At 50.0% G+C, this 25,929-nt stretch overlaps 1 protein-coding gene across 2 annotated transcripts in view; it reads left to right on the top strand.

The window, feature by feature from the left end:
• The first annotated feature begins 24,628 nt into the window (after positions 1-24,628).
• ABCG1 (ATP binding cassette subfamily G member 1) overlaps positions 24,629-25,929 on the top strand; it is a 57,835-nt gene continuing 56,534 nt past the window's right edge. Inside the window, exon 1 of one of the 2 annotated variants that reach the window (XM_054290038.1) lies at positions 24,629-24,706. In XM_054290038.1, the coding sequence (XP_054146013.1) occupies positions 24,665-24,706 (42 nt within the window). In that variant the 5' untranslated portion in view covers positions 24,629-24,664. Of the gene's footprint in view, positions 24,707-25,294; positions 25,473-25,929 lie in introns of those variants that run through there. The other variant, XM_054290039.1, reaches the window with a different exon arrangement.

Here is a 25,929-nt window from a genome sequence, read left to right as displayed (position 1 = left end):
GATCAGAGAGAGCTGCACTGTGCAGCAGGAGCCAGCAGATAGCGCTGCCTGTGCCGGCATCAGCTGCTCCAAGACCTGATTGCACCAAAATCTTCACTAATTCACCCATTTTTGGCTCAGCCTAGAAACTTACTTCCTTCCAATGGCTTGAGTGCGCTTCAGTTCTCTCTTCAAGCCGTGCCCTCTTCCCCAGCACACGAGATGCCCTGAGAGTTGGGGAATTAATAAATTTTATTGCTCTGGAGAGGTGGCACAGAGCAAGGAGAGGCTGGAGACACCAGGGGAGCTGCACATCCTGCAGATGATTTTGGACACACCTTTGCAGCTGCACATCCTGCAGGTGTGACCCTGGGCACACCAGGGAGCTGCACATCCTGCAGGTGACCCTGGGCACACCTTTGGAGCTGCACATGCTGCAGGTGACCCTGGCTGTGCCCTGGCAGCAGCTCAGTGGTGGCACAGGCATGAGGAGCCATGCAGCTCTCTGGTCACACATGCAGTTAAGCTCCTGGGGGAATTACAGCCAAAAAAGGAAGGGATTAAGGTGTCTGTGGGAATCTCAGCATGATATTACCTGTCTAAATACCAGCCTAAAGCACAGCCCTAAACCCTCAAAAATACACTTGAAGAAAAATGGTTTTTTGCTCCACAAACTGCTCTTCCAATTTGTTTGGTTTTGTTTGTTGGGTGGTTTTTGGGGTTTTTTTTTGTTTTTTTTTTTTTATGTTCTGGGTCCGTGTGAGGTGAAATGAGGACATCACAACTCAAGGAGTTGTCACCTGCCTCCCCCTGAGGCACTGGTGTGGTTGTTGGACACTCCCAAAGCCACCTATTTGTCACTGTGGTCAGATATTCACAGTAGCTCCTAAACTTTTGTCTCATAGCTACAATAAACTATTCAACTCATTAAAAGCTTAATTGTCTATGAAATACATCTGAAATCTTTATTTGATTTCTCATAATCAGAAACCTTAAGCAGCCTATGGGCTCTTTATTTTTTCAGTTATTCCTTGTGGAGATTTTCACATTGGATTCAGGGAACCAGCAATTTAAGTAAATTAATATTAAAAACAGATATAGTTTCATGACCACGGCCAAATTATCTGTGAAAAAACCACCCCATGAATCAAAAATGTAATTAAATATTAGCTTTTGGCAATTAAAAAATGAGATATTCCAACTGTCACTTTTCTTCACAGTCAGTAAGGTCATTTCCCATGTCTAATCAATCCCCTTGTCTAAGGACAGGGATAGCTGCAGAGAGCAGATATCAGTGAGCTTACTCTTGAGTATCACATTCAAAAGCCTGAATATTGTGCCATTAGTTATTAAACCCTAATTAGTGTTTAAGGAAAAGATCATTTGTTTCTTCCTTTCTGCTGGTCGGTGCCTAAATCCGTGCCTGGTACTCGCTGAATTCATGTCTGGAACATGGAAATAGGAGCACGGATGGGCAATAAATGCCAACAGGAGGCCACCAGGAGGGTCACTGCTGTGGTGCTCAGCTATAGGACACATCTTGCGTTGTATGATGTGGCTGGGGGTGTGTGTTCTATCCCCGCCTGCCAGAGCTGGGGCAGTTCTCTGCTGTTCATGGGGCAGTTTTTCCTTTCTCTCTCCCACAGCCAACCCTCCCTCCAGGAGATCTCTACTGTCCATGGCCACTGAGTGTCCCTGCAGGGCTGATCCAATCCCAGCATCCCATGGGGAGATGCTCCGCCCAGGGGAGGAGCCAAGCATTCCTCCCTGGATCCAATCTGAGCCTGGCACAGCACAGCAGCCTTTGCCCCCTGCATTGCCAGAGGAGCAGCTTTCTGCTGCCCTGCAGGGCCAGAGGGAGCCCAGGCCCATCTGCAGCAGCCCTGGAGCTGCAGAGGAAAACTCCCCCCTTGTGCAGGATCCCTGCTGCAGCAGAGCCACAGCTGGCACTGCAGGAGGGCTGAGCCCCCATGGGATGGGGCTGGGACACCGCCCTGACACACAGGGGACAGGGCACGGTCTCGCTCTGGCAGTGCTGTTTTGTATTACTGCATTTTTATTTTATTTTTATTTTTTTCCCTAATAAAGAACTGTTATTCCCTATCTTTGCCTGAGAGCCCCTTAATTTCAAAATTATAATAATTCGTAGGGAGAGGATTTACATTTTCCATTTCAGGGGAGGCTCCTGCCTTCCTTAGCAGACACCTGTCTGTTCAAACCAGACACATGAGATGTGCCATAACCCTGCAGCCACAGGCTACTGAACAGCCCTAAAGCGCCAAAGGGATGAGCAGAACAATTTTGTCTCTCCTTTCTGTCTTTCCAGAAGAAATGGACTTGGGAAGAGCAGCTCATCCTTGGCCTGGGGGCTGCCCCCAGCAGAGCTGCCGAGGAGGAAGGAGACCTTGCAGGAATCACAGCTTTGGGTCCTCCCCGGGATGCAGGGATGTGTTTGCTGTGGGTGGGATGCTGTGCCAGGGATGAGGCTTCTGTCTCACCTCAGGCTGGCCTCTGCTGTCAACAGAGAAAAATGATCACCTCCAGGACAGGATTCATGTGCCCTGTGTTGTGTGAATGCTTCAGAGGAGATGAAATCTCCCAGAAATGGCTGTTTCTCTCCCCTGTATCTGAAGGGAGCATACAGCAACACAAACTCCATTGTAACACAGCTTAAAAAGATTCCATTCCCAACTTCCAGGACTTGGAAGAAGGTACCAGCTTTGTCTGTCATGCCAACACCTGGTGAGGTGGGTCAGCAGATCTGTGGCATTATAGGCATAGGCAGGACATTATTTTGGGTCATGAAGAAAGAGCAGTTTTTGCAAGCATGGGGAGTTCAGCAGCAGCAGCAATCAGGGAGGCTGTGGCTCTGCAGGCACACAGCTGGCACTAGAATTTTTCTCTGTTTTCCAAGATTTTGCCAAAAGGTTCTATTTACCCCATCTCCTTTCATGACTGGTGTTTTTCCTCCCCTCTTTGCTTTGAGTATCACAGAATACCAGAATAATTTAGATTGGAAAAGACCTCTAAGGTCGTTGAGTCCAACCTGTGCCAAATCCCACCTTGCCAACAAGCCCAGAGCACTGAGTACCACATCTAGTTGTTCCTTGAACATCTTCAGGGATAGTGACTCTACCACCTCCCTGAGCAGCCCTGAACAACCCTTTCCATGAAGAAATTCCTCCTGGTGAGCAGCCTGAACCTCCCCTGGTGCAGCTTGAGGCCCCTTCCTCTAGTTCTAAATAACTGCATAAATGGGATGGCTCTCACTAACACGATTTTGGTCCTGTGTGGGATAGGATTTAGATATTTTCCATCCCATATCCCTCTCACCATGTCTGTTGAATGTATCTTGACCTCAACACACACACATGACAGAAAATGCTCTGTTGCACGTGCCCTCATCCCCCCTGCATGCAGAGCTGCTGCCTGATCTTGTGTTTTGGTAAACACTGGGCAACCCAGGAGGAGAGGGGAAGACAGAAAAAAAAAAAAGGATTAAAGCAAGGATAAGATGAAAAATTCTTTAATGCCAAATTAGTGCCTGCTGGTTGAACTAAGAAAATTAAGAAGGGCTGTGACTGCTTCCCTCTTCATGGCAGGTCAGTGCCCAGGCTGCTGCACAGAGCCCTGGGAGCAGCAAGAAAACAGGGATGTGCTGTGACTGTGAGAGCCTGACAGGAGACACCTGCTCTGACCTCACTGCCAGCAACCTGCCTGCCTCAGACAAGCGGCTGGCAGCAGGGTGGCTCAGCTGATACTGAGATGGAAACCAGATAAACCCCTCCTCTTCCTTTTTTTGAAATATATTTTGTTAGGCACAAAGGTTTGTGGTTGGGTTGTTGCTAACAGTGTGTGTCCTTATGCTTTTCTGAGAAAAGTGTCCTCATTTCTAGCAAAAAGTGCTGAAAAACCTAGTTGGAAAAGAGAATAGATCTGCAGTTTTATGCCATGCTTGAAAATGCCCTTTTCTTTGAGTTGTTCAGGAACTGGTTCCTGCTTTGCTGGAAAAGCTCTGTACTCGGGTTGTCCTTAATGCCTTTTGCAGCACGAGGGTGCAAAGGCATGTGAGGTATTTACAGTTCTCTCACAGGAAAATATGCTCCAGGCTGTCACTGCCAAAAAAAAAAACCCATAAAAACCAACCAAAAACTCTAGCAAAGGAAGCTCTTGGGTCACTGTAAAGAGGAATCAGATTTTGTTCAGCTTGTGCAATGATAAAAGTGACTGATATCTTAAATATGAGGAAACATAGATTTCTGCTGTGTCCTGCAGCTTGTGTTGCAATTGTCTCTGTCTTGTTCTCTTTTATTAAATGATCTCTCCAAGGGTAGCCAGGAACAGTTGCCCTTTTCATTCTCTACGTTGCACAATGCAGTCTGTAATTATTTCATTATGACTTTAATTAGTTTTTCTTATGTTAAGGATACAATCATCATATATCATTATTTATTTATTTATTTATTTAATTGACTACTCAGCTCTTAAAAGAGCTGAGGGAGTTGAGGGGCTTAAAAGTGAGTGAAATGGCTATTCAGTTTAGGAATTACCTCTGACACAGACTCAAGAGTACAAAACTAGCTGTCATTTTTTTTCCAGGCCAAAAACATGGCATTGGAAAACTGCCAAAAATTCAAATGGTTCTGTAGGATCCTGCTTGATTTCCTGTCAGCTCACACTGGCCAGGGAGGAGGCTGCAGGTGCCAGCCTTCAATCTGCTTCAAACAGGATGGTGGGGAGCCCAGCAGTGAAAACTTCCCTGAGGGTCCTTCCTTCCCCAGCCATCTTCTCCCCTGACTTTCTCCACAAAACTGGAAGAGTATCTTGAATAAAATGATCCTGGAGATGTTTCCATCAGTCTCTGGGGCTGTCATAGTAATCTGGCCTGTCCTTTTCTACTTAAAAAAGTTATCTGAACAAAGTCTGAGGAACTGCTGTAATAATTTGGGATGCCCAGTGTGTGCTCCTGCCCTTAACCACACACCCTGCTGCCGTGGAGCATTTGTTACACCATGAGCACGTGCGTGACTGGCTGCAAGGAGCTCCTCACCACAGGTGCTACCTCTGGAAACTCCAGATGTCCACAGAGCGTGCACAGCTGAGGTGGAAAGTCGATCTAAATGGTTCAAAACAGAAAAAGGAAGCTGAGAGATGCTTGCTGTCCATGTGCTGTGCAGAGTGCACCTTGGTGGAAATAAAAGGAGAAAGATTTTAGCTGTTCTCTGCAGCTGTCACTGCTGAACCAACGCTGGAATCTTTAAAAAGTATTGATTTGGTAACTGTTAAAAATGTTGTGCTCAACATAGGGTAGCTGTGTATTTACTGTCCCACTGGATCAGAAGCCAGTGGCTGCAGAGGCACCACTGATGCCAGATCTGTTCAGAGAATAGAACAGAATTATCTATATCTATCTATATCTATATCTATATCTATATCTATATCTATATCTATATCTATATCTATTCTATTTATTTTGTATTTCTCTTCAGAATAGAATAGAATAGAATAGAATAGAATAGAATAGTTTGGGGTGAAATGGACCTTAAAGATCACCCAGTTCCAACTCCCTGCCATGGCCAGGGCCACCTTCCTCCAGACCAGCTTGCCCAGATCCCCATCCAGCCCAGCCTTGAACACTTTGAGGGATGGGGCATGCACACCTCGACATGTGACTCAGCCACATTCTTGTGAGGTTTGAATTAGTATCCTGTCCTAATCTATCCCACACTGTACAGTACCATAAAATAACATAAATAGTTTAGCAACAGGTAAAATAACATCCCTCAAGGCATTTATCCCTGGGAAAGCTTCTAATGGGCATGTTTTGATTAAGATTGCACTGGAAGCACTGTTAGGCCTGAAGAGATTAAATATTTGAATCAGTGATTTGGAAGTAAATATAACTCCTCTGCTGATTAAGGTGTGAGACTTATGCAGAATGGTAAACAAAGAGGCAAGAACGGCTGCAATGCAATGATCTTGACTTCTTGATAAGCTTGATGCACTTAAGTGAAAAGTATTTAAGCAGCTGAGTGCCCAAATGCACTTTTAGGAATCAGGGATGAAGGCCATGTCTCCAGAACAAGAGGAATCTCCCAGCAGGAATGGATTCAGCAAAGGGTTTGGCAGTGGGAGGATAAGCAAGTCAGCCTGAGCTCCCCCACAGTTACACCGTGGCCAAAAAAGGTTAATGGGATGCTTGGATTAACGGTGCAGGAGCATGGCATTGGTGGGATCAGCACTGAAATGCTGCATCAGGTTTTGGCATCAACTGCTTGAAGGAAAGGCTGGGAAGGTACTAAAAAGGAGCCTCAGATGACTGGATGGCAGGAGAAATTGCAACAAAGGGAGCCCTAAAGGGTTCAGTGCATTTTGTTTATTAAAGAAAAAAAGAAAAAATATTGGAAAAAACTTTATTATGTCTTTGCTGTTATTATGAGTTATTTAACTTATTGGGACCAGGAGAGGGAAAAGTACCAAACTGCAAATGGCTTTTAAGTCTGGTTAAACACACATGTAAACAAATAGCTGAAAATTGGGGTAGGCGTGTAAATACTCTACAAACCATTTTACAGCAAATGACAAACTGGTGGAAAAAAGTCTTAAAGGTAACCTTGCTCTCCTTGTTTGATACATTCACATAAAGCCAGGATAGAGAAGAGAGCTGAACATTGCTGATTCCCACAGGGAGTGAGTGCATGGCTGAAGGACTGGGAGTGCTTGTGGCGGTGCTGGGGGCGGTGGGTGTGGGTTGTGTTGTGTGTGGGGAGTGTGTGTGTGGGGTGAGTTGTTGGGGCATGGTGGTAGGGTGAGAGTTGCAGAGGTTGTGTGGGTGTGTTGAGGGGTTTGTGTGGTGTGTTTGTGCGGGTGTGGGGTGTGTGTTTGGGGGGTGTGTGTTTTGGTGTGTTGTGGGGTGTGGGTAGAGGGTGTTGTTGTGGGTGTTGGGTGCGGGGGTGTATGTGTGGGTTGTTAGTTGTTGTTGTTGTTGTTGTTTTTGTGAGGGAGTTGTGTGTGTGTTGTTTGTGGTGTGTTAGTGTGGGAGAGGTGGGAGTGTCGGGTGTGAGAGGAGAGTGGGGAAGAGGGGAGCGGGGCCGGAGGTTGGGGCTCGGCCTGAGGGCAGCCATGAGCAGCCCGGCTGAGGGAGGCGGAGCGGACCGAGCCAGTAGCTCAGCGCCTTCGGGGGCTGTCAGATACCCTCGATACATTCTTCAGCCGCGCGTTCGAGCTTGACGGGCATCCCAGCACGTCCCGCATCTTCTGCCGCGGACACTGTGGACACCGAGCAGTCCAACCCAACCCATCACACACGGGTCCTGAATCATAGTGGCATCAGAAGGTTAGCCGGGACAGCTATGCCCAGTTGGTCTGGAGGAGGGGTTGTGCTCAGGCGCGCTTGAAACGTCTGCAAATCAGCAGCACGCCGACAAATCTCAGCAACGCAACACTGCAAATCATCTCTGTGCTCTGCCCAAGCGGGAGCCCAACACACAACACTCGGCTCCTGCACAGGACGGGCACTTCCAATCCGACACCATGGGAGGCAAAACCTCCCTTTTCCTTCCATTCATTCTTCTCTTACACTCATACACTTACGTCAGACCCCGCCCTCCCTCCGCTCGACCGTTCCTTTCCTCTCCTGTCTTATTCTCCACTACACGCTCACACCTAACACCTCACACTAACTCACCACCTCACTATCAAAAAAAAACTTTTCTCCTTAACCTCATCTTTCTCCTCTTCAAACCTCTGCTTCTTCCACTTCCACTTGCCCTACAAGAAGAATTGACAAGAGCTACAAGACTTTTTCCTGGTTCCACCCCACCCCCCCCCCAAATTTATTTTCCTAGATGATAAGTAAATCTACACAAGTAAAGGTCACACGGCATCAGAAGACAGAACACCTAAAATATTTTGCCTTTTATACTTCTTTCTCTTTCCCATCTCCGCATTGAGCTTATTCCACCTTGCCTGGCAAATGGAGGCTGCAGCTTTTCATCAGCCTGCCAGAACATTTCCTTCCCCTGCTCTGCTCCCAGCAGCTTTGCTGAAGGTTTCCCTTGGCTCTCCCTGAGTGACTGCTCTCCCTTGCTGCCCTGTGCCCAGAGCCTGAGGCTCCAGGCTGGGCAGCTGCAGCCCAGGCACATAGGATGCCTGAAAGGCAGCTGGGATTGCCAGCGCTCAGCGTCAGCCATGGGTGCACATTTGTGCTTCTGAGCAGGGCAGCAGGGTTGGAGGGCACTGCACTGCAGGCATGCACAAAGATGTCCAAAAGAGCCTCAGGGCTGGGGGCCTTTTCCCTAGAGCCCTTGTCTGCTTCCAGCATCAGGCACAATCTGATGCTTCTTCTTTCATCATAGCTGAGGGAAAGGCTGCCTGCATGCTCTGTTTACATCAACTGGAAGCTGTGAGTTCATAGAAATTCTGCCCAATCTCTGACCAAATAACTCGATGTGTCCAAGCAGGAAGGCTGGCAGTGTGTTTTCTTGCTCTCTCCTAGCCCATCTTGGGATCAGCTGGCAACTGAGGGCTCCTTAGGTACAGCCTAATGAAGCACCAGCTCTTGCAGAGCTCACCTAAGCCCCTGTGGCTTCTTCTTCCCACTGCTACCCCCATTCCGCTTGCTTGATGAATAAAAAACCCCAAAAATCCAGAAAAACCAAACCCTTGCATCACAGGCAAGGCTGTGTCCCTGCTGATTGCCAGCAGTGCCACAGGCAGCAGCCACAGCAATGCCAGTCCATCGGTGGCCAAACGTGCAGGAATTAGCAGCAGCTCCTTGTGAAAGGCTTTCATGTCATTCCTGTGCACTGACCAAGGGAGTCAGGCACCAATGGAATTCTGGCTGAGACGTTTGTGATGGTGCCAAAGAATTTGCAGGGCTCCAAGCTCAGCACTCTGCAGCCTTTCCTAGCTGTGCCAGGGACTGTGAGGAGCTCCTCTCTCCAGACTGACAGACTAGCACTGCAATAACCAGCACAAATCTGAGTGTGGGGCAGGGCCTGCACTTTGGCTTCCTCCTGGGCAATGACAGCTCTGCCTCCTTGGGAAGCTCCCTGCTGAGCAGGCACCCTCTGCAAAGGCCATCCCACTGGAAAATCCCAATCCTTCTGTGCTTCTGCTGCCAGGCATTCCCAAAAACACCTGAGGCAGGGAAAAGGACTCCTTTCTCTCCTGGTGTGGAGGGTCAGAGTATCCATGTGCCAGGCACAGCCACTGCTCCAGCCAACCTGCAGCAGGTGGGCTCATTCAGAGTGCCCTGCCCTTAGCAGAAGAGCTGCAGAGCCTGAGGTGAAGCTGTGGTTTTCATGAAGCTGTTCCACTTCACACAGGAAAAAAGAGGAAGGTGGTATTCATATCCTTTCCCCAGCTGGCGTTTAGTTTGGTTTTCAAAGCAAAAAAAACCCAAAAAACAAAAACCAAAAACCTGTGAGGGGAAAGACACCTAAAGATTTCCCCACAGAATACTAAACAGCAGTGACTCAGGCCTTGTCCTGTCTCATCAGGCATGTTCGGGCAACCGGAGATTGCCTGAATTTGATATTTATTTGATTTTAATCTGCAGGTTGAGCGCTCAGGGGCAGGGTGCTGTGGGAGAAGTGCTGCTTGCAGCTTTTGGGGAGAAAAAGGTGAGTTTGTGTCATGGCTGAGAACTGCCTTTGGACAGAGCCTTCAGGTACAGAGTGCAAGTCCAATCGTCCAGGCATCAATCTTTCCCTTTCAGGCATTTCCTTCTGCCTAACCCTTCCTGGTTGTGTGCGTGTGTGTCCCCCTTTGCCAGGTCCTTGACTCCATTGCTTGGCAGAGCAGAAGGAGGCGAGCGAAAGGATTTGAGGAGATTGGTGCCATGGCTGATTTGCAGGTTGGCGTGCGCATGTGTGATTGCTGGGAGAGACAGGAGCCTGGGGAACACGCAATTGGGGCAGGGAGGCGGGGAGAGGCATGAGCGCAGGAATCAGCACCCCGAGAGAGAGAGGTGCAGCCAGCGGAGGTGGTGTGGCTCAGAGGGATGGAGCTCTGTGCTGGCAGTACCGAGGGTGCGGGTTCGAACCCCCCCAGTTGCCAACCCCGCAGTCTGGTTGCACTAGAGCATGACTCTGTGCAGCCACAGGCAGTAGGAGAGGGCACCAGCTGCTCCCGAGGGCGCCGCAAGCTCTGGCAGCGCTTGGCCCGTGCAATGGGGCGAGCAGCAGCCGCAGCCTGTGTCAGGGCTGTGGGAGACACTTGTGGTAGAACCACCACAGTGTATGTTAATGCTGATGTTACCTTGAACATTGCCTGCTGTGGAGGCACCGCAACAAACACTCGCTTTGACTGAACCTCGACGCTGCCTCAATTCTGTTGGCACTGCGCAAAATCACTCATTCTGAATTTGTAATACCTCTAATTCGGCCTACTCGGACACGCCATCTCCCATTTTTTTCACATTCATTCTTCTCTTACACTCTTTCCTTACCCCCTCCCTCTTCTCTCCTTCCCTCTTCGCCCCTTTGCTCACACTCCGCACTCAACACCTAACACATCACACTAATTCAGACACTCATCATCAAAGCATCTTCCTTTGGTCTCACTCTCTGCTCTTCAAACCTCTATTCCTTACACTTTTTTCCCCTATAAGAATTGCCAACAGCCATGAGACGTCTTGCCTTTTTTCTCTCCCACTTTTATTGCCCTAGTTGATAAAGAAACCTCAAGAAATAACTGGGCCACGCCATCAGAACACACCAAACATACTCCACAAGCCATCCAAACCACTCTCTGCTTTCAAATGCCAAAAGCATCCTGTCTCCAACACAAACAGCTCTTGTTGCACTTTTCTTACAGCAAATAGTTGCATGAGCCTTTTACAGTGGCCACTTCCTTTTTGCTCTCAGCTTGACTCTTTAGCAAGATTTCTCCTGGAATCTTTTCCGGAAAATTCTTTCAACTCTGCCCACAGCAGCTTACATTAACAGCAAATTGGTCAAGCTGAGGTGCAGTTTGAGTGAAAATTCCATCTAAAATATTTTGCCTTTTACACTTCTTTCTTTTTCCCATCTCCAGCCTGAGTGCACAGGGTGGTTTGGGAGAGGTGCTGCTTGCAGCTTTTGGCGCGAAAAAGCTGAGTTTGGGTCACGGCTGAGAATTGCCTTTAGAAACAACTTTCAGGTACTAAGCACAAGTCAAATCCTCCTTCCAGGCATCAATCTTTCGCTTTCAGGCATTTCCTTCTGCCTAGCCTTCCCTGGTGATGTGTGTGTGTGTCCCCCTTTGCCAGGTGCTTGACTCCATCCCTTGGCAGAGCAGAGGGAGGCTGAGCTAAAGGATTTCAGGAGAGTGGTGCCATGGCTGATTTCCACGTTGGCCTGCAAATGGAGGCTGCAGCCTTTTCATCAGCCTGCCAGAACATTTCCTTCCCCTGCTCTGCTCCCAGCAGCTTTGCTGAAGGTTTCCCTTGGCTCTCCCTGAGTGACTGCTCTCCCTTGCTGCCCTGTGCCCAGAGCCTGAGGCTCCGGGCTGGGCAGCTGCAGCCCAGGCACATGGGATGCCTGAAAGGCAGCTGGGATTGCCAGTGCTCAGCGTCAGCCATGGGTGCACATTTGTGCTTCTGAGCAGGGCAGCAGGGTTTGAGGGCACTGCACTGCAGGCATGCACAAAGATGTCCAAAAGAGCCTCAGGGCTGGGGGCCTTTTCCCTAGAGCCCTTGTCTGCTTCCAGCATCAAGCACAATCTGCTGCTTCTGCCTTCATGATGGCAGAGGGAAAGGCTGCCTGCATGCTCTGTTTATATCAACTGGAAGCTGTGAGTTCATAGAAATTCTGCCCAATCTCTGACCAAATAACTCTGTGTCCAAGCAGGAAGGCTGGCAGTGTGTTTTCTTGCTCTCTCCTAGCCCATCTTGGGCTCAGCTGGCAACTGAGGGCTCCTTAGGTACAGCCTAATGAAGCACCAGCTCTTGCAGAGCTCAGCTAAGCCCCTGTGGTTTCTTCTTCCCACTGCTACTCCCATTCAGTTTGCTTGATGAATAAAAACCCCCAAAAATCCAGAAAAACCAAACCCTTGCATCACAGGCAAGGCTGTGTCCCTGCTGATTGCCAGCAGTGCCACAGGCAGCAGCCACAGCAATGAACTGCTCACACACAGCTGCCACAGGCAGCAGCCACAGCAGCTGAACTGCTCACACACAGCTCGCCGTTCTGCCCTTCAGTTTCTTGCCTGGGCATCTCTGCAAGGGGATGCTCCAGTAGCCAGATGTAAAAATGCAGATAAAACCCGGTGTGAAATGAGCATGGGAAAGCTCTGGTGTTATTGCTGGAAGCGTCAGCTGAAGACAAATGTGTGCAAGACACAGCTCAGGTGGCATCCATGTCTGGAGCCCTGGCCATGGCTGTTCCACACCAGGTGTCTGGAGCCCTCCCCTGGGGACAGGGAAGCCTGGATGGATCCAGAATCCAGCCCAAATAAAGGTCAATATTGAAGAAGGAAAACCTGAATGTTCTTTTAGGGATGCCCATTTCTTTCTAATCTTTCCAAGATCTCTTTGAAAGAAAATCCACCTGATTAGCTCAGATGGCAAATTTCCAGACAGCTAAAATTAGAGATGGATCCCACCCATGACACAGAGCATACCTAACCTGAAAGAAATGACTAATGATGTTCTTCAGGATGAAATAGATCTGAAGGCAGATGTCTTTCAATGATCCCATTCTTCTCAAGTAGCATGATGGGAGTATCTCCAGTATGGATAGGGAAGCATTAATGTCATGTACACAAAGACATGTGGAGGCAGAGCTGTCATTGCCCAGGAGGAAGCCAAAGTTCAGGCCTGCCCCACACTCAGATTTGTGCTGGTTATTGCAGTGCTAGTCTGTCAGTCTGGAGAGAGGAGCTCCTCGGAGTCTCTGGCACAGCTAGGAAAGGCTGCAGAGTGCTGAGCTTGGAGCCCTGCAAATTCTTTGGCACCATCACAAACGTCTCAGCTGGAATTCAGTCGGTGCCTGACTCCCTTGGTCAGTGCACAGGAATGACATGAAAGCCTTTCACAAGGAGCTGCTACTAATTCCTGCACGTTTGGCCACCGATGGACTGGCACGTTTCCCTAACCTGTCACAGCTGGTCTCAACTGCTACTGTGGCCCCTGGAATCCCAGCAGTCCTTCAGCCATGCAGTCCCTGCCGGTGGGAGTCAGCAATGCTCAGCTCTTTACCCTGTTCTGGCTTCATTTGAAGTGCATTTCAGTGCAGCACTGCTGGCTCGGGTGTCTGTGCAAGAACTGGTTCACGTGTGGCAGTGCTGCAGCCTCGGGAAATGCAAAGGCCACTGTGGACTTCAGGGCTGGGATACAACCCGTGGGAAAAGCCCCCCACACACACTCCCCACAGCTCACAACCCACCCCTGCACTCACCCTACAACCATGCCCCAACAATTCGCCCCACACACAACACAACCCACACACAACACAACCCACACCCACCGCCCCCAGCACCGCCACAAGCACTGCCCTCCCTCAGCCCCGCACCCACAGCGCCTCACGCACCCAGCACAGCCCCGCTCCCGCCTCCCACCGCTGCCGCCACCCAGGGCCTTTCAACTCTGCTTTGACTTCTCCTTCTCCTGCTCTGATTTGATTGGCAATTAATTCATTTAATATCCCCCAGTGAGTCTGTTTTACCCATGATTGTGTTTACTCAGTGGTCTCTCTCTGCCCATAACTCACGAGCATTTTATTTTCTCTCCCCCGTGTCAGGATGGTGACAGAGTGGCTTTGGTGGGTGCTTGGCATCCAGACAGGGCCATCTCAGCAGGTGACCCCAGCAAGAGCAGGGCCTGTGCTGGATCTGATCAGAACCCCCTGGATCCTGTTTCGCTTCAGCCAATAGACCTGAAATTATCTTAGGTTTTGTGGGGAAAGAATCTGCAAACCAGGAAAAATCATATTGGAGACCAAAATTTAAGAAGAGGCATAATTTCCCCCGATATTTCATACCCATCATTTAAGAACTGTTTATTGTGTAATGCGGGTTATGGCTCTTCCTAGACCTAAGGCAGTTTGGACAAATTACAATTTTTTAGGGTGCAAAAAAAAAAAAAAAGGAAGGGAAGGTGTAATTTGACATATTTTAAATAAAGTCTTGTAACGGTTAAAAGATACTGAATACCCTGAGGATACTTTGCTTCTGACTTCAAAGTTACCTTCCCCTGAAGATTTGATTTCACAACTGTGGTCCTCCCTCTTCCTCCCCTTCCCTGTGTATTGGAACAACAGTCCAATAAAAATTCCCCTCTGAATTTTGTCATATCTTTCTGTCCATGACACTAATGCTTCCCTGACACTAATGCTTCCCTATCCATACTGGAAATATTCCCTTCATACTATTTGAGAAGAATGGGATCAGTCAGTTGAAACACATCTGCCTTCAGATCTATTTCATCCTGAAGAACATCATCAGTCATTCCTTTCAGGTTTGCTATAATCTGTGTCATGGGTGGGATCCATCTCTATTTTAGCTGCCTGGAAAATTGCTATCTGAGCTAATCATGTGGGTTCTCTCTCAAAAGTGGGGGGGTCTCGGGGAGATTGGAAAGAAAAGACCAAATCCCCAAAAGTACATTTAGGCTTTTCTTCTTCAATATTGACTTTGATTTGGGGTAGATTCTGTATCCATCCAGGCTTCCCTGTCCCCAGGGGAGGGCTCCAGACACCTGACATGGAACAGCCATGGCCAGAGCTCCAGACATGGATACCACCTGAGCTGTGTCTTGCACACATTTGTCTTCAGCTGACGCTTCCAGCAATAACACCAGAGCTTTCCCATGCTCATTTCACACCGGATTTTATCAGCATTTTTTCATCTGGCTACTGGAGCATCCCCATGCAGAGATGCCCAGGCAAGAAACTGAAGGGCAGAACAGCGAGCTGTGTGTGAGCAGTTCAGCTGCAGTTCATTGCTGTGGCTGCTGCCTGTGTCACTGTTGGCAATCAGCAGGGGCACAGCCTTGCCTATGATGCAAGGGTTTGGTTTTTCTGGATGTTTTTGTTGTTTCTCTTTTTTTTTTTTTTTTTGTGTCTCTTTGGTTTTTGTTGTTTTGTTTTGTTTTTGTTTTGTTTTTGGATCAAGCAAACTGAATGGGAGTAGCAGTGGGAAGAAGAAACCACAGGGGCTTAGCTGAGCTCTGCAAGAGCTGGTGCTTCATTAGGCTGTACCTAAGGAGCCCTCAGTTGCCAGCTGAGCCCAAGATGGGCTAGGAGAGAGCAAGAAAACACACTGCCAGCCTTCCTGCTTGGACACAGAGTTATTTGGTCAGAGATTGGGCAGAATTTCTATGAACTCACAGCTTCCAGTTGATGTAAACAGAGCATGCAGGCAGCCTTTCCCTCCGCTATGATGAAAGAAGAAGCATCAGATTGTGTTTGATGCTGGAAGCAGACAAGGGCTCTAGGGAAAAGGCCCCCAGCCCTGAGGCTCTTTTGGACATCTTTGTGCATGCCTGCAGTGCAGTGCCCTCAAACCCTGCTGCCCTGCTCAGAAGCACAAATGTGCACCCATGGCTGACGCTGAGCGCCTGCAATCCCAGCTGCCTTTCAGGCATCCCATGTGCCTGGGCTGCAGCTGCCCAGCCTGGAGCCTCAGGCTCTGGGCACAGGGCAGCAAGGGAGAGCAGTCACTCAGGGAGAGCCAAGGGAAACCTTCAGCAGAGCTGCTGGGAGCAGAGCAGGGGAAGGAAATGTTCTGGCAGGCTGATGAAAAGGCTGCAGCCTCCATTTGCAGGCCAACGTGGAAATCAGCCATGGCACCACTCTCCTGAAATCCTTTAGCTCAGCCTCCCTCTGCTCTGCCAAGGGATGGAGTCAAGCACCTGGCAAAGGGGGACACACACACATCACCAGGGAAGGATAGGCAGAAGGAAATGCCTGAAAGGGAAAGATTGATGCCTGGAAGGAGGATTTGACTTGTGCTTAGTACCTGAAAGTTGTTTCTAAAGGCAATTCTCAGCCGTGACCCAAACTCAGCTTTTTCTCGCCAAAAGCTGCAAGCAGCACCTCTCCCAAACCACCCTGTGCACTCAGGCTGGAGATGGGAAAAAGAAAGAAGTGTAAAAGGCAAAATATTTTAGATGGAATTTTCACTCAAACTGCACCTCAGCATGACCAATTTGCAACTTGCTGTTAATGTAAGCTGCTGTGGGTAGAGCTGAAGGAGTTTTCTGGAAACAATTCCAGGAGAAATCTTGCTAAAGAGTCAAGCTGAGAGCAAAAAGGAAGTGGCCACTGTAAAAGGCTCATGCAACTATTTGCCAGAACAAAAGTGCCAGAACAAGAGTTTGTTGTGGACAGAGGATGATTTTGGAGTTTGAAAACACAGAGTGGTTTGAATGGCTTGTGGAGTATGTTTGGTGTGTTCTGATGGCGTGGCCCAGTTATTTCTTAAGGTTTCTTTATCAATTAGGGAAATAAAATTGGGGAAAAAATAGGCAAGAGATCTCTTATTGCTCTTGTCAATTATTACTATTGTAGTGAAATGAAAGTGGAAAGAACACAGGTTTGAAGAGCAGAAAGATGAGGTTGAAAACAAAAAGATGGTTTGATTGTGAGCCGCTGAGTTAGTGTCAGGTGGTAGGTGTGAGTGCAGAGTGGAGAAAAAGAGGAGAGGAGAGAATAAGAAGTAAGTGTATGCGTGTACGAGAAGAATGAACGGAAGGAAAAGGGAGGGTTTGCCTCCCATGGCGTCAGGTTGGAAGCGCCCGTCCTGTGCAGGAGCCAAGTGTTGCGTATTGGGCTCGCGCTTGGGCAGAGCACAGAGACGTTTTGCAGTGTTGCATTGCTGAGATTGGTAGAAGCTTGGTGATTTGAAGCGCAGGCCCTAGAAGCGCACGTTCCTCAACCTGCTAGATCTCAATGGGGACAAAGGCAGCACCAAACTGGAGTCCCTCTTGAGCAGTAGACACCGTACGCACAATTGGTGGCGTTGCGCCGCACCTCCGAGACGGCCGTGGCCGGGACAGGGGGCGCGGAGCCGCTGGAAGAGGGAGGTGCAGTCTATGGTGGAGCTGGTTGTTGATGGTCCGGATTGGAACCGGCAACGGCGGAATTTGTGGGGCAGCGCCCCAAGGCACTGAGCCACTGGTTCACTGCGCTCCGCCTCCCTCAGCCGGGCAGGTCATTGCTGCCCTCAGGCCGAGCCCCAGCGCCTGGCTCACGTCTGCCCCGCTCCCATGCTCCTGACTCACACAGCCACACAAAGCCCAACACACCCGCAACTCTCTCCCAAAACCACCACCACCATCAACAAACCACCCACCCCTCACCCAACACACAACACAACACCCACATCAACACCCATTCCCCACACCCCCCAATACACCGCAACACCGACCCACTCCAACATCAACACTCCCCTCCCTCAGCAGGGCAGCCACAGCGGCTGGGAGGGGCTTTGAAGAGACCACTCCCTAAGCACAATCATGGGTGAAACAGACTCACTGGGGGATATTAAATGAATTAATTGCCAATCAAATCATAGCAGGAGAAGGAGAAGTAAAAGCAGAGTTGAAAGGCCCTGGGTGGTGGCAGCGGTGGCTCCTGTCCCCGTGCGGCTGGGAGGCGGGAGCGGGGCTGTGCTGGGGGCGTGAGGCGCTGTGGGCGCGGGGCTGAGGGAGGGCAGTGCTTGTGGCGGTGGGTGTGGGTCGTGTTGTGTGTGGGGCGAGTTGTTGGGGCATGGTTGTAGGGTGAGTGCAGGGGTGTGTTGTGAGCGGTGGGGAGTGTGTGGAAGTTGTGTGGGTGTTTTGAGGGGTTTTGTGCGGTGTGTTTGTGTGAGCGTGGGGTGTTTGGGGGTGGGTGTGTGTGTTGTGGAGTTGCGTGTTTTGGTGTGTTGTGGGGTGTGGGTAGAGGGTGTTGTTGTGGGTGTTGGGTGCGGGGGTGTATGTGTGGGTTGTTAGTTGTTGTTGTTGTTGTTGTTTTTGTGGGGAAGTTGTTTGTGGTGTGTTAGTGTGGGAGAGGTGGGAGTGTCGGGTGTGAGAGGAGAGTGGGGAAGAGGGGAGCGGGGCCGGTGGTTGGGGCTCGGCCTGAAGGCAGCCATGAGCAGGGAGGTGGAGCAGATGCGAGCTTTGGCTCAGCGCGTTTGGGAGCGGCCGCTACTCTCTTGAGGCGCACGTTCGAGTAAGACCAGAGCCACCGCTCCGCGTCTTCTGACAGCGGCGGCAGCGAGTTTCAAGCACCCCGTGCAACGCTTGCGCTCCAAGGACTTTGAGGCATGGTAGCTTCAGAAGGTTGGCCGGCTGGGGACAAGGAAGGCGCGTTTCAAAGGCTTTACGCTACCGATCATCTCAGCAATGCAACACTGCAAATCATGTCTGTGCTCTGCCCAAGCGGGAGCCCAACCCAACGAAACGTTCTCGGCTCCTGCACAGGACAGGCACTTCCAAACTAACTCCATGGGAGACAGAAATCTCCCTTTTCCTTCCATTCATTCTTCTCTTAGACTCATCTGCTTACTTCTTACCCCCCCCAACTGCTCGTCCTTTCCTTTCCTCTTCTCTCTTATTCTCCACTATACGCGCACACCTAACACCTCACACTAACTCAGCAGCTCACAATCAAAATACCACTTTTCTCCTTAACCTCATCTTTCTCCTCTTCAAACCTCTGCTTCTTCCACTTGCCATACAAGAAGAATTGACAAGAGCTACAAGACTTTTTCCTGGTGTTCCCCCCCCACCCCCCCAAATTTATTTTCCCAGATGATAAGTAAATCTACACAAATAACGGTCACATGGCATCAGAAGACAGCAGAACTAAAGTATTTTGCCTTTTATACTTCTTTCTCTTTCCCATCTCCGCATTGAGCTTATTCCACCTTGCCTGGCAAATGGAGGCTGCAGCCTTTTCCATCAGCCTGCCAGAAAATTTCCTTCCCCGACCTGCTCCCTGCAGCTTTGCTGAAGGTTTCCCTTGGCTCTCCCTGAGTGACTGCTCTCACTTGCTCTCACTTTAGTAAAAATACGTGAAATTATACCTTCCACTCCCTTTTTTTTTTTTTTAACAGCCTATAAAATTGTAATTTGGCCAAACTGTCCTAGGTTTAGCAAGAGCCATATCCCAAATTAAATTGTGAAAAACAGCAATCACTTGTTTTTACATTTTTAAAAAGTTTAATAGTAATGAAATGAAATAGAATTATTTATTATTATATAATGGACAATTTGAATTAGGACAAATGAGACAATAGAAACAAAGAGTTTTAGATGTCCGGGTACATTTTTCTGGGCAGCATAAGCCTGAAAATGGGCACCCATGAACAAACCTTTAAAAACAATAGCCTGTTGCATATTCATACACCTCATACATGATGCATAAATTCCATTCAAGCACAGGATTCTGTCTGGTCATCCTCAGCTTCTTCCTCTGAATCCTGACAGCATCGTCCCGGCTGTGCAAGGTGGGAAGAAGTTTGTTTCTCCTGATATTGGAGCAATAAATTCTTTTTCTCTGAAAGATTTAGGTGTCCTGTGACTGATATCTCAGTGCGAGTTCTTTCTTTAGGAAAAAACTATCCTACATAGCATAGTTTCTATTTTAACATTTTGTTATAACCTGAAACTGTATTTAATACACTACTTAAGAGAACTAATACAGCATTACTTTCTAACACAACACATATAATATTCGTTTTAATATTTGCATAAAGCCAATCATAAAATACATGCATTTTTCACAACACCACAGACAGTGACTCAAATGATGCGTATGAAATATGGGGGGAAATACTATGCCTCTCCTTATATTTTGGTCTCCAATATGATTTTTCCTGGTTTGCAAATTCTTTCCCCACAAAACCCAAGATCATTTCAGGTCTATTGGCTGAAGCAGAACAGGATCCAGGGGGTTCTGATCAGATCCAGCACAGGCCCTGCTCTTGCTGAGATGGTCCTGTGTGGATGTCAGGCACCCACCAAAGCCACTCTGTCACTGTCCCCTCACGGAGGAGAGAAAATAAAATGCCCGTGAGTTAAGGGCAGAGAGAGACCACTGAGTAAACATAATCATGGGTAAAACAGACTGACTTAGGAATATTAACTGTATGGAATTAATTGCATTTATTGCCAAGCAAGCCAGAGCAGGAGGAGGAGAAGTCAAAGCAGAGTTGAAAGGCCCTGGGTGGTGGCAGCGGTGGCTCCTGTCCCCGTGCGGCTGGGAGGCGGGAGCGGGGCTGTGCTGGGGGCGTGAGGCGCTGTGGGCGCGGGGCTGAGGGAGGGCAGTGCTTGTGGCGGTGCTGGGGGCGGTGGGTGTGGGTTGTGTTGTGTGTGGGGAGTGTGTGTGTGGGGCGAGTTGTTGGGGCATGGTTGTAGGGTGAGTGCAGGGGTGTGTTGTGAGCGGTGGGGAGTGTGTGGGTGTTTAGTGGGGTTTTGTGTGGTGTGTTTGTGCGGGTGTGGGGTGTGTGTTTGGGGGGTGTGTGTTTTGGTGTGTTGGGTGTGGGTAGAGGGTGTTGTTGTGGGTGTTGGGTGCGGGGGTGTATGTGTGGGTTGTTAGTTGTTGTTGTTGTTGTTGTTTTTGTGAGGGAGTTGTGTGTGTGTTGTTTGTGGTGTGTTAGTGTGGGAGAGGTGGGAGTGTCGGGTGTGAGAGGAGAGTGGGGAAGAGGGGAGCGGGGCCGGAGGTTGGGGCTCGGCCTGAGGGCAGCCATGAGCAGCCCGGCTGAGGGAGGCGGAGCGGACTCAAGGATTGGCTCGGTGTCTTGGGGCACTGCCCGGCTATATTCCGCGGCCACAGGTTCGAGTCGGCCCGTCTTGGCCAGCCTGGCATCGGCGGGAAGAGCGGGCTGCATGCGGGACTGCGCGTGAACCACCCGCGCCCTCAGCGATCATGCAACACACGCGGCACCGGCCCGGCCCCCCCATGTGCTTTGTTTCCCGTCAAGCGAACGTGGCTATGTCCCGGACCCGTGCTTCAGTCTACGTCTGCCATCGCCGCAGGGTTTGACAACCAGCAAGGTGGGGATGGAGCTGTGGAGTAACTACTGGCAATCTCAGCAATGCACCACTGCAAAGGATCAGGGTGCTCTTCCCAAGCGGGAGCTCAACGCAGAAACACACTCAGGCGGCTCCTGCAGAGGACGGGCACTTCCAAACCAACTCCATGGGAGACAAAATCTCCCTTTTCTTTTCCTTCAATTCATTCTTCTCTTTCTTACAATCACCTACTTACTTCTTGCACCCTTCCCTTCCCTTCCCTTCCCTTCCCTTCCCTTCCCTTCCCTTCCCTTCCCTTCCCTTCCCTTCCCTTCCCTTCCCTTCTTTGAAATTTCCTTTCCTCTTCTTTCTTATTCTCCACTGAGCACTCACACCTATCCCATGACAGAAATTCAGGGGCTTACAATCAACTTTTCCTTAACCTCATCTTACTGCTCTTCAAGCCTGTCTTCTTTCCACTTTTATTTCCCTAGAATAAGAATTGACAAGAGCCAGAAGACTTTTTGCTGGTGATTCACTCCCCCCCCCCCAATTTTATTTTCCCAGATGATAAATAAATCTACAGAAATAAAGGTCACAGGACATCAGAAGACAGCAAACATACTCCATAAGCCATCCAAACTACCTTGTCAATTTGGATTTTTTTAACACAGTTTTAAATCTCTACTTTTTTTTTTTTTTAAACTTCCTTTTTTTCCCTTTACACAGAGTTGTATTCTTGCTATTTTTTGTCTGCAGGGAGCAGGGGATCACCTGTAAAGTTAATGGAAGAGTTAATGAGGGAATGTAGGAATGCAGGAGATTACTATTTTTAGCATGCTTCATCTTATGTAATGAATTTTTTTTCCCCTGTGTGGTATCAAAATAGATACCAAAATACCAAATAGAACTTGGTTTCTGATAAACCTGTTTTATGTCTCAGTGTTTTACAAGAAACCCCTGTAGATACTGATACTGCAGCCACCATGATAAAAATAAATCCGAGGGATCTGGTCATTTACACTTGCCCAGGAAAAACTCTGGTGGAAGGCAGCACCTTGGTACCACAAACTTCTCCTGGGCAGAGCTGAAACTTGGTTTGTGCAGCACATTTCAGGACTGGACATTTCAGTTCTGCTACAGCTTTTATGCTGCTTTCCTTGCTTCTCTCTCAGGCTTCAAGAATTAAACAGGATTGCAAACATCTGCATCACATATTCACTAGGATCAGGGTATGGCTTCCTCTGTCTCTAGTTCCACCTCAAAGTTAAAATAATGATATCTTTAAGTATTTTTTTTTTACTCTGTAAATGCCTTAAACACACACATCAGTATTTCATGGCCCTTTTCAGCTCCTGTATGGAGATAATGCAGCTTTTGCAATGTTTTAAGGGAAACTACAAGAGATAAGCTTGAATAAATTGTAGGTGCTACAAACATGTGCTCCAAATCAAGTTAACTAAAACCCTGGGATCCTCGCTGGAAGAATGCATCATAAATTCTCTTTATTCCCTATATTAGGTGATTATTGTATTTAAAATGTCCACTCAAGCACAGTTTAAGCCTTCAGTGAGGACTTCTGGATGGGTCCGTCCATGTTTGAGTGATATTCCACAGAAGGTAGATATTTCTTCCCCAGTAAATGAGTTATTAGTAAATAACTTCCTGCAACACCAAAGGACAGAATCCAAGGCTGAAATCAGTCTCCTCACTATTCCTTGCCAAGGCTTGAGTGGATGGTGAATTTTGCTTGTTTCCAAGGGGGAGTCTTCCCTCGTGGAAGAGATTCCCACTGAGGGTTATAAGCCCATTCTGGAGAGACAATCACATCAGGAAATCCTCGAGCCAGGAACAGCTGAGGGCTGGGAGAGCTTCAGGGAGACATTTGACAGAAGCCTGCCCTGTGCTGAAGCACTTTTGTGCGCATTCACCTCGCAGGCACTGTCAGGAGGGAGGACCCTGCAGGGCAGGGACCGCATCTGGCCTGGCACAGATGTTCTGGGCAGCAGTTCCCTCCCTGCAGCGCCCTGCTGCCTGTGGTAAACACAGGAATAAAATACTTACCTGCTTCCCAGGGCTTTGTGAGGCTTATCCCATGTCTGTACAATGCTACATGAGTTCCAGCCACTCTGGGAAGCTCCCTGATTAGAAGATTCCTCTCAGATTATGGACTCCTGTATGTCATGTTTGGTGGTTGCTCTGAAACCAGTTCTCAGACCGCTGCTGTATTTTATCCCCACTTTCTGCTGCTTCCAGAGGAATGGAGAGAGAGCTCAGCACACACCCAAAACAGTCCCAGCAGAAATGGGAACACTCAGATGGCTGGTGGGTTTTTCAGCATCTGGCTTCTTGGGGCAGAGCTTTTTGTCCCCACCTGGCAGAGCCAATGGATCCACCCGCTGTCACAGACATCTTTTCATGAAAAGTCCTTTCCTTAGGATTTCTCCTCCTGAGAAGCTGACAGGCCTCAGGAACAAAATGTAAACAATGATTATCTGCTGCTGTGGAATGCAACAGGTGCATCTGTGATTGGTCTCATGTGGTTGTTTCTAATTAATGGCCAATCACAGTCAGCTGGCTCAGACTGTCCGAGACAGAAGCTTTGTTCTCATTCTTTCCTTTCTAGTCTTACTTAGCCTTGTGATGAAACCTTTTCTTCTATTCTTTTAGTGTAGTTTGAATGTAATATATATATGAAAATAATAAATCAAGCCTTCTGAAACATGGAGTCAGATCTACGTCTCTTCCCTTATCCTGGGACCCCTGTGAACACTGTCACAACCCCAGGCCTAGTCATGGATCCAGATCCAAGCCAGCAGAGCCAGCACAGCCCCAGTGCCATGTGGACACCACTCACTGTCCTTCCTGTGCAGGACCTCAGTGTCCAAAGGGAGGTGACAGAGGATGGGCAGGCTCTGCTCCGTGGTGCCCAGCAGCGGGACAAGAGGAATGGGCAGAACTGATGCCCAGGAAGCTCCACCTGAACACGAGGAAGAACTTTCCTCAGCAGTGACTGAGCACTGGGCAGATAGTCTAGAGAGGGTGTGGAGTGTCCTTCACTGGAGATATTCCAGAACCATCTGCACACAATCCTGTGCTGTGTGCTGTGGGATCCTGCTGGAGCAGGGAGGTTGGATCTAGTGACCCACTGTGGTCCCTTCCAGCCTGACCATCCTGTGATTCTGTGATTGTGTGACCTCGCAGAAATGCAGGTCTTTGGTGTGAGGAGTAAATGAATAGAGAATGTAACTCAGTGACAACTTCCCTTCCTCTCCATTCCTGAACTATAATGGCTCACAAATCAGTGGGTAGGAGTCCCAGGGCCAGAAAAGCTGCCTCGTCCTCATGAAGATGGGATGCACAAGGCGTTATTGGATGGTGCTTCTACTCCCCATTTCCTCAGGGAAAGCCCCCGGGAGCTCTTTAGGAAGCTGTCGCTGCCTGGAGCGTGGGGACAGTTCTGGCTTCCCTCCTCATTTTATCCCAGCGAGCGACCTTCGGTGCCCCATTCCTCGGGACAAGCCTCTGCCGCGCCTTTGGGCAGAGCGACAGCCACAGCCCCCAGCGGCATGGGGACACGCTGCCCACCTTCCCCGGTGCCCCGAGGGGCGCCCCGATCCTTCCGCTCCCCCATCTCGGCTGGGGGCGGGCCGGGCCGGGGGCGGCCCCGGCTCCATCGCGGCCCGCCCGCCTTCCGCAGCCAGTCGGGGCGGAGAGGCGGCACTGGAGGCTCCTGCGCCGGCAGCCGGGCGGGCAGCGGCGCACATGGCATGTCTGATGGCGGCTTTCTCCCTGGGCAGCGCTTTGGTAAGGCGAGCCCTGCCTTCCCTCTGCCAGCGCCGGCCGGGGGGCGAGGTGCGGGGCTGGGGGACAGAGATGGAGCCGAGGCTCGGCGGGGAGCTCCCGAGGGAAAAGCGGGGTCGGAGGGTGCGCCCGGAGCTGCGGGGTGCAGGATGGGCGCTGAGGGATGCGCAGGGTGAGGGATGCGGGATGAAGGATGCGGGGTGCAGGATGCGGGATGAAGTATGTGGGGTGCAGGATAGGGGGTGAGGGATGCGGGGTGAGGGATGCGGGATGAAGGATGCGGGGTGCAGGATAGGGGGTGAGGGATGCGGGGTGAGGGATGCGGGATGAAAGATGCGGGATGAAGGATACGGGATGAAGGATGCAGGGTGAGGGATGCGGGATGAAAGATCCGGGATGAAGGATACGGGATGAAGGATGCAGGGTGAGGGATGCGGGATGAAGGATGCGGGATGAAGGATGCGAGTGTGCGAGCGGCTGGCGGCGCACGGCGGGACTTGACCGCTGGTTACCTCAGTCTGTAGCTAAGGCGGGGGGATTATCGCCGAGCATGCTCGCTGCGCCGCTGCGCCCCGCCGGCTTCCCGGCGGATTTGCGGAGGGACCGTAACCTTTGCATAACACCCGGGGCCGGCGGGGGACGCAGCGGGCACAGCCCGCCGGACCGCCCTGCCCCTGCCACCGGCCGGGCTCCGGGAGCGGCCCGGCTCCTCAGCGGCTCCTCCAAACTCCATGGGAAATAGCCCAAAGTGCTCCAAAGCCGCGGAGAGGTGAGCGCGGAGCTGCGGAGCCGCCGGTGCTGCGAGCGCAGGGCTGGGGATGCGGGGCTGGGGCATCGCTGGGGGTGGCAGCGCCGAGGAGAGGGTGCTGCAGGTGTTGGGGCGTGCAGAGGGGGCTCAGGTGTGTCTGTGCCTCTGTGCCTGTCGTAGCCACGGGATTGCCCAGCTTTTTCCAAGCGATCTCTATATCAGGAGGCGTTTGGATCATCCCGGGTGCTCGGGGGATCCTCACCCAGAGCGAGTGGTCCCTGGAGGAGGAAGGTGTGTGAAGAGGCAGCTCGGTCCACACAGTACCTGAAATCGTTTAATGTCCCAGTAACAAAAATCTCTGGCTTCATACTCTTGGATGATTGAGTAGTCAGAGGCAAATCTTGCCCAAAGGATGTTTCTTTTGGAATCGATCTAAACTGGAGAAGCTCTGACTGTCACCTAGATAATCAAGGTGACC

The sequence above is a fragment of the Melozone crissalis genome, unplaced genomic scaffold, assembly GCF_028551555.1.
Source record: "Melozone crissalis strain CALT ecotype California unplaced genomic scaffold, PUWL_Pcris_2 ptg000075l_1, whole genome shotgun sequence".
Classification (NCBI taxonomy): domain Eukaryota; kingdom Metazoa; phylum Chordata; class Aves; order Passeriformes; family Passerellidae; genus Melozone; species Melozone crissalis.
The sequence above is the reverse complement of the archived record's forward strand: the minus strand, read 5'-3'. Positions and strand labels throughout refer to the sequence as shown.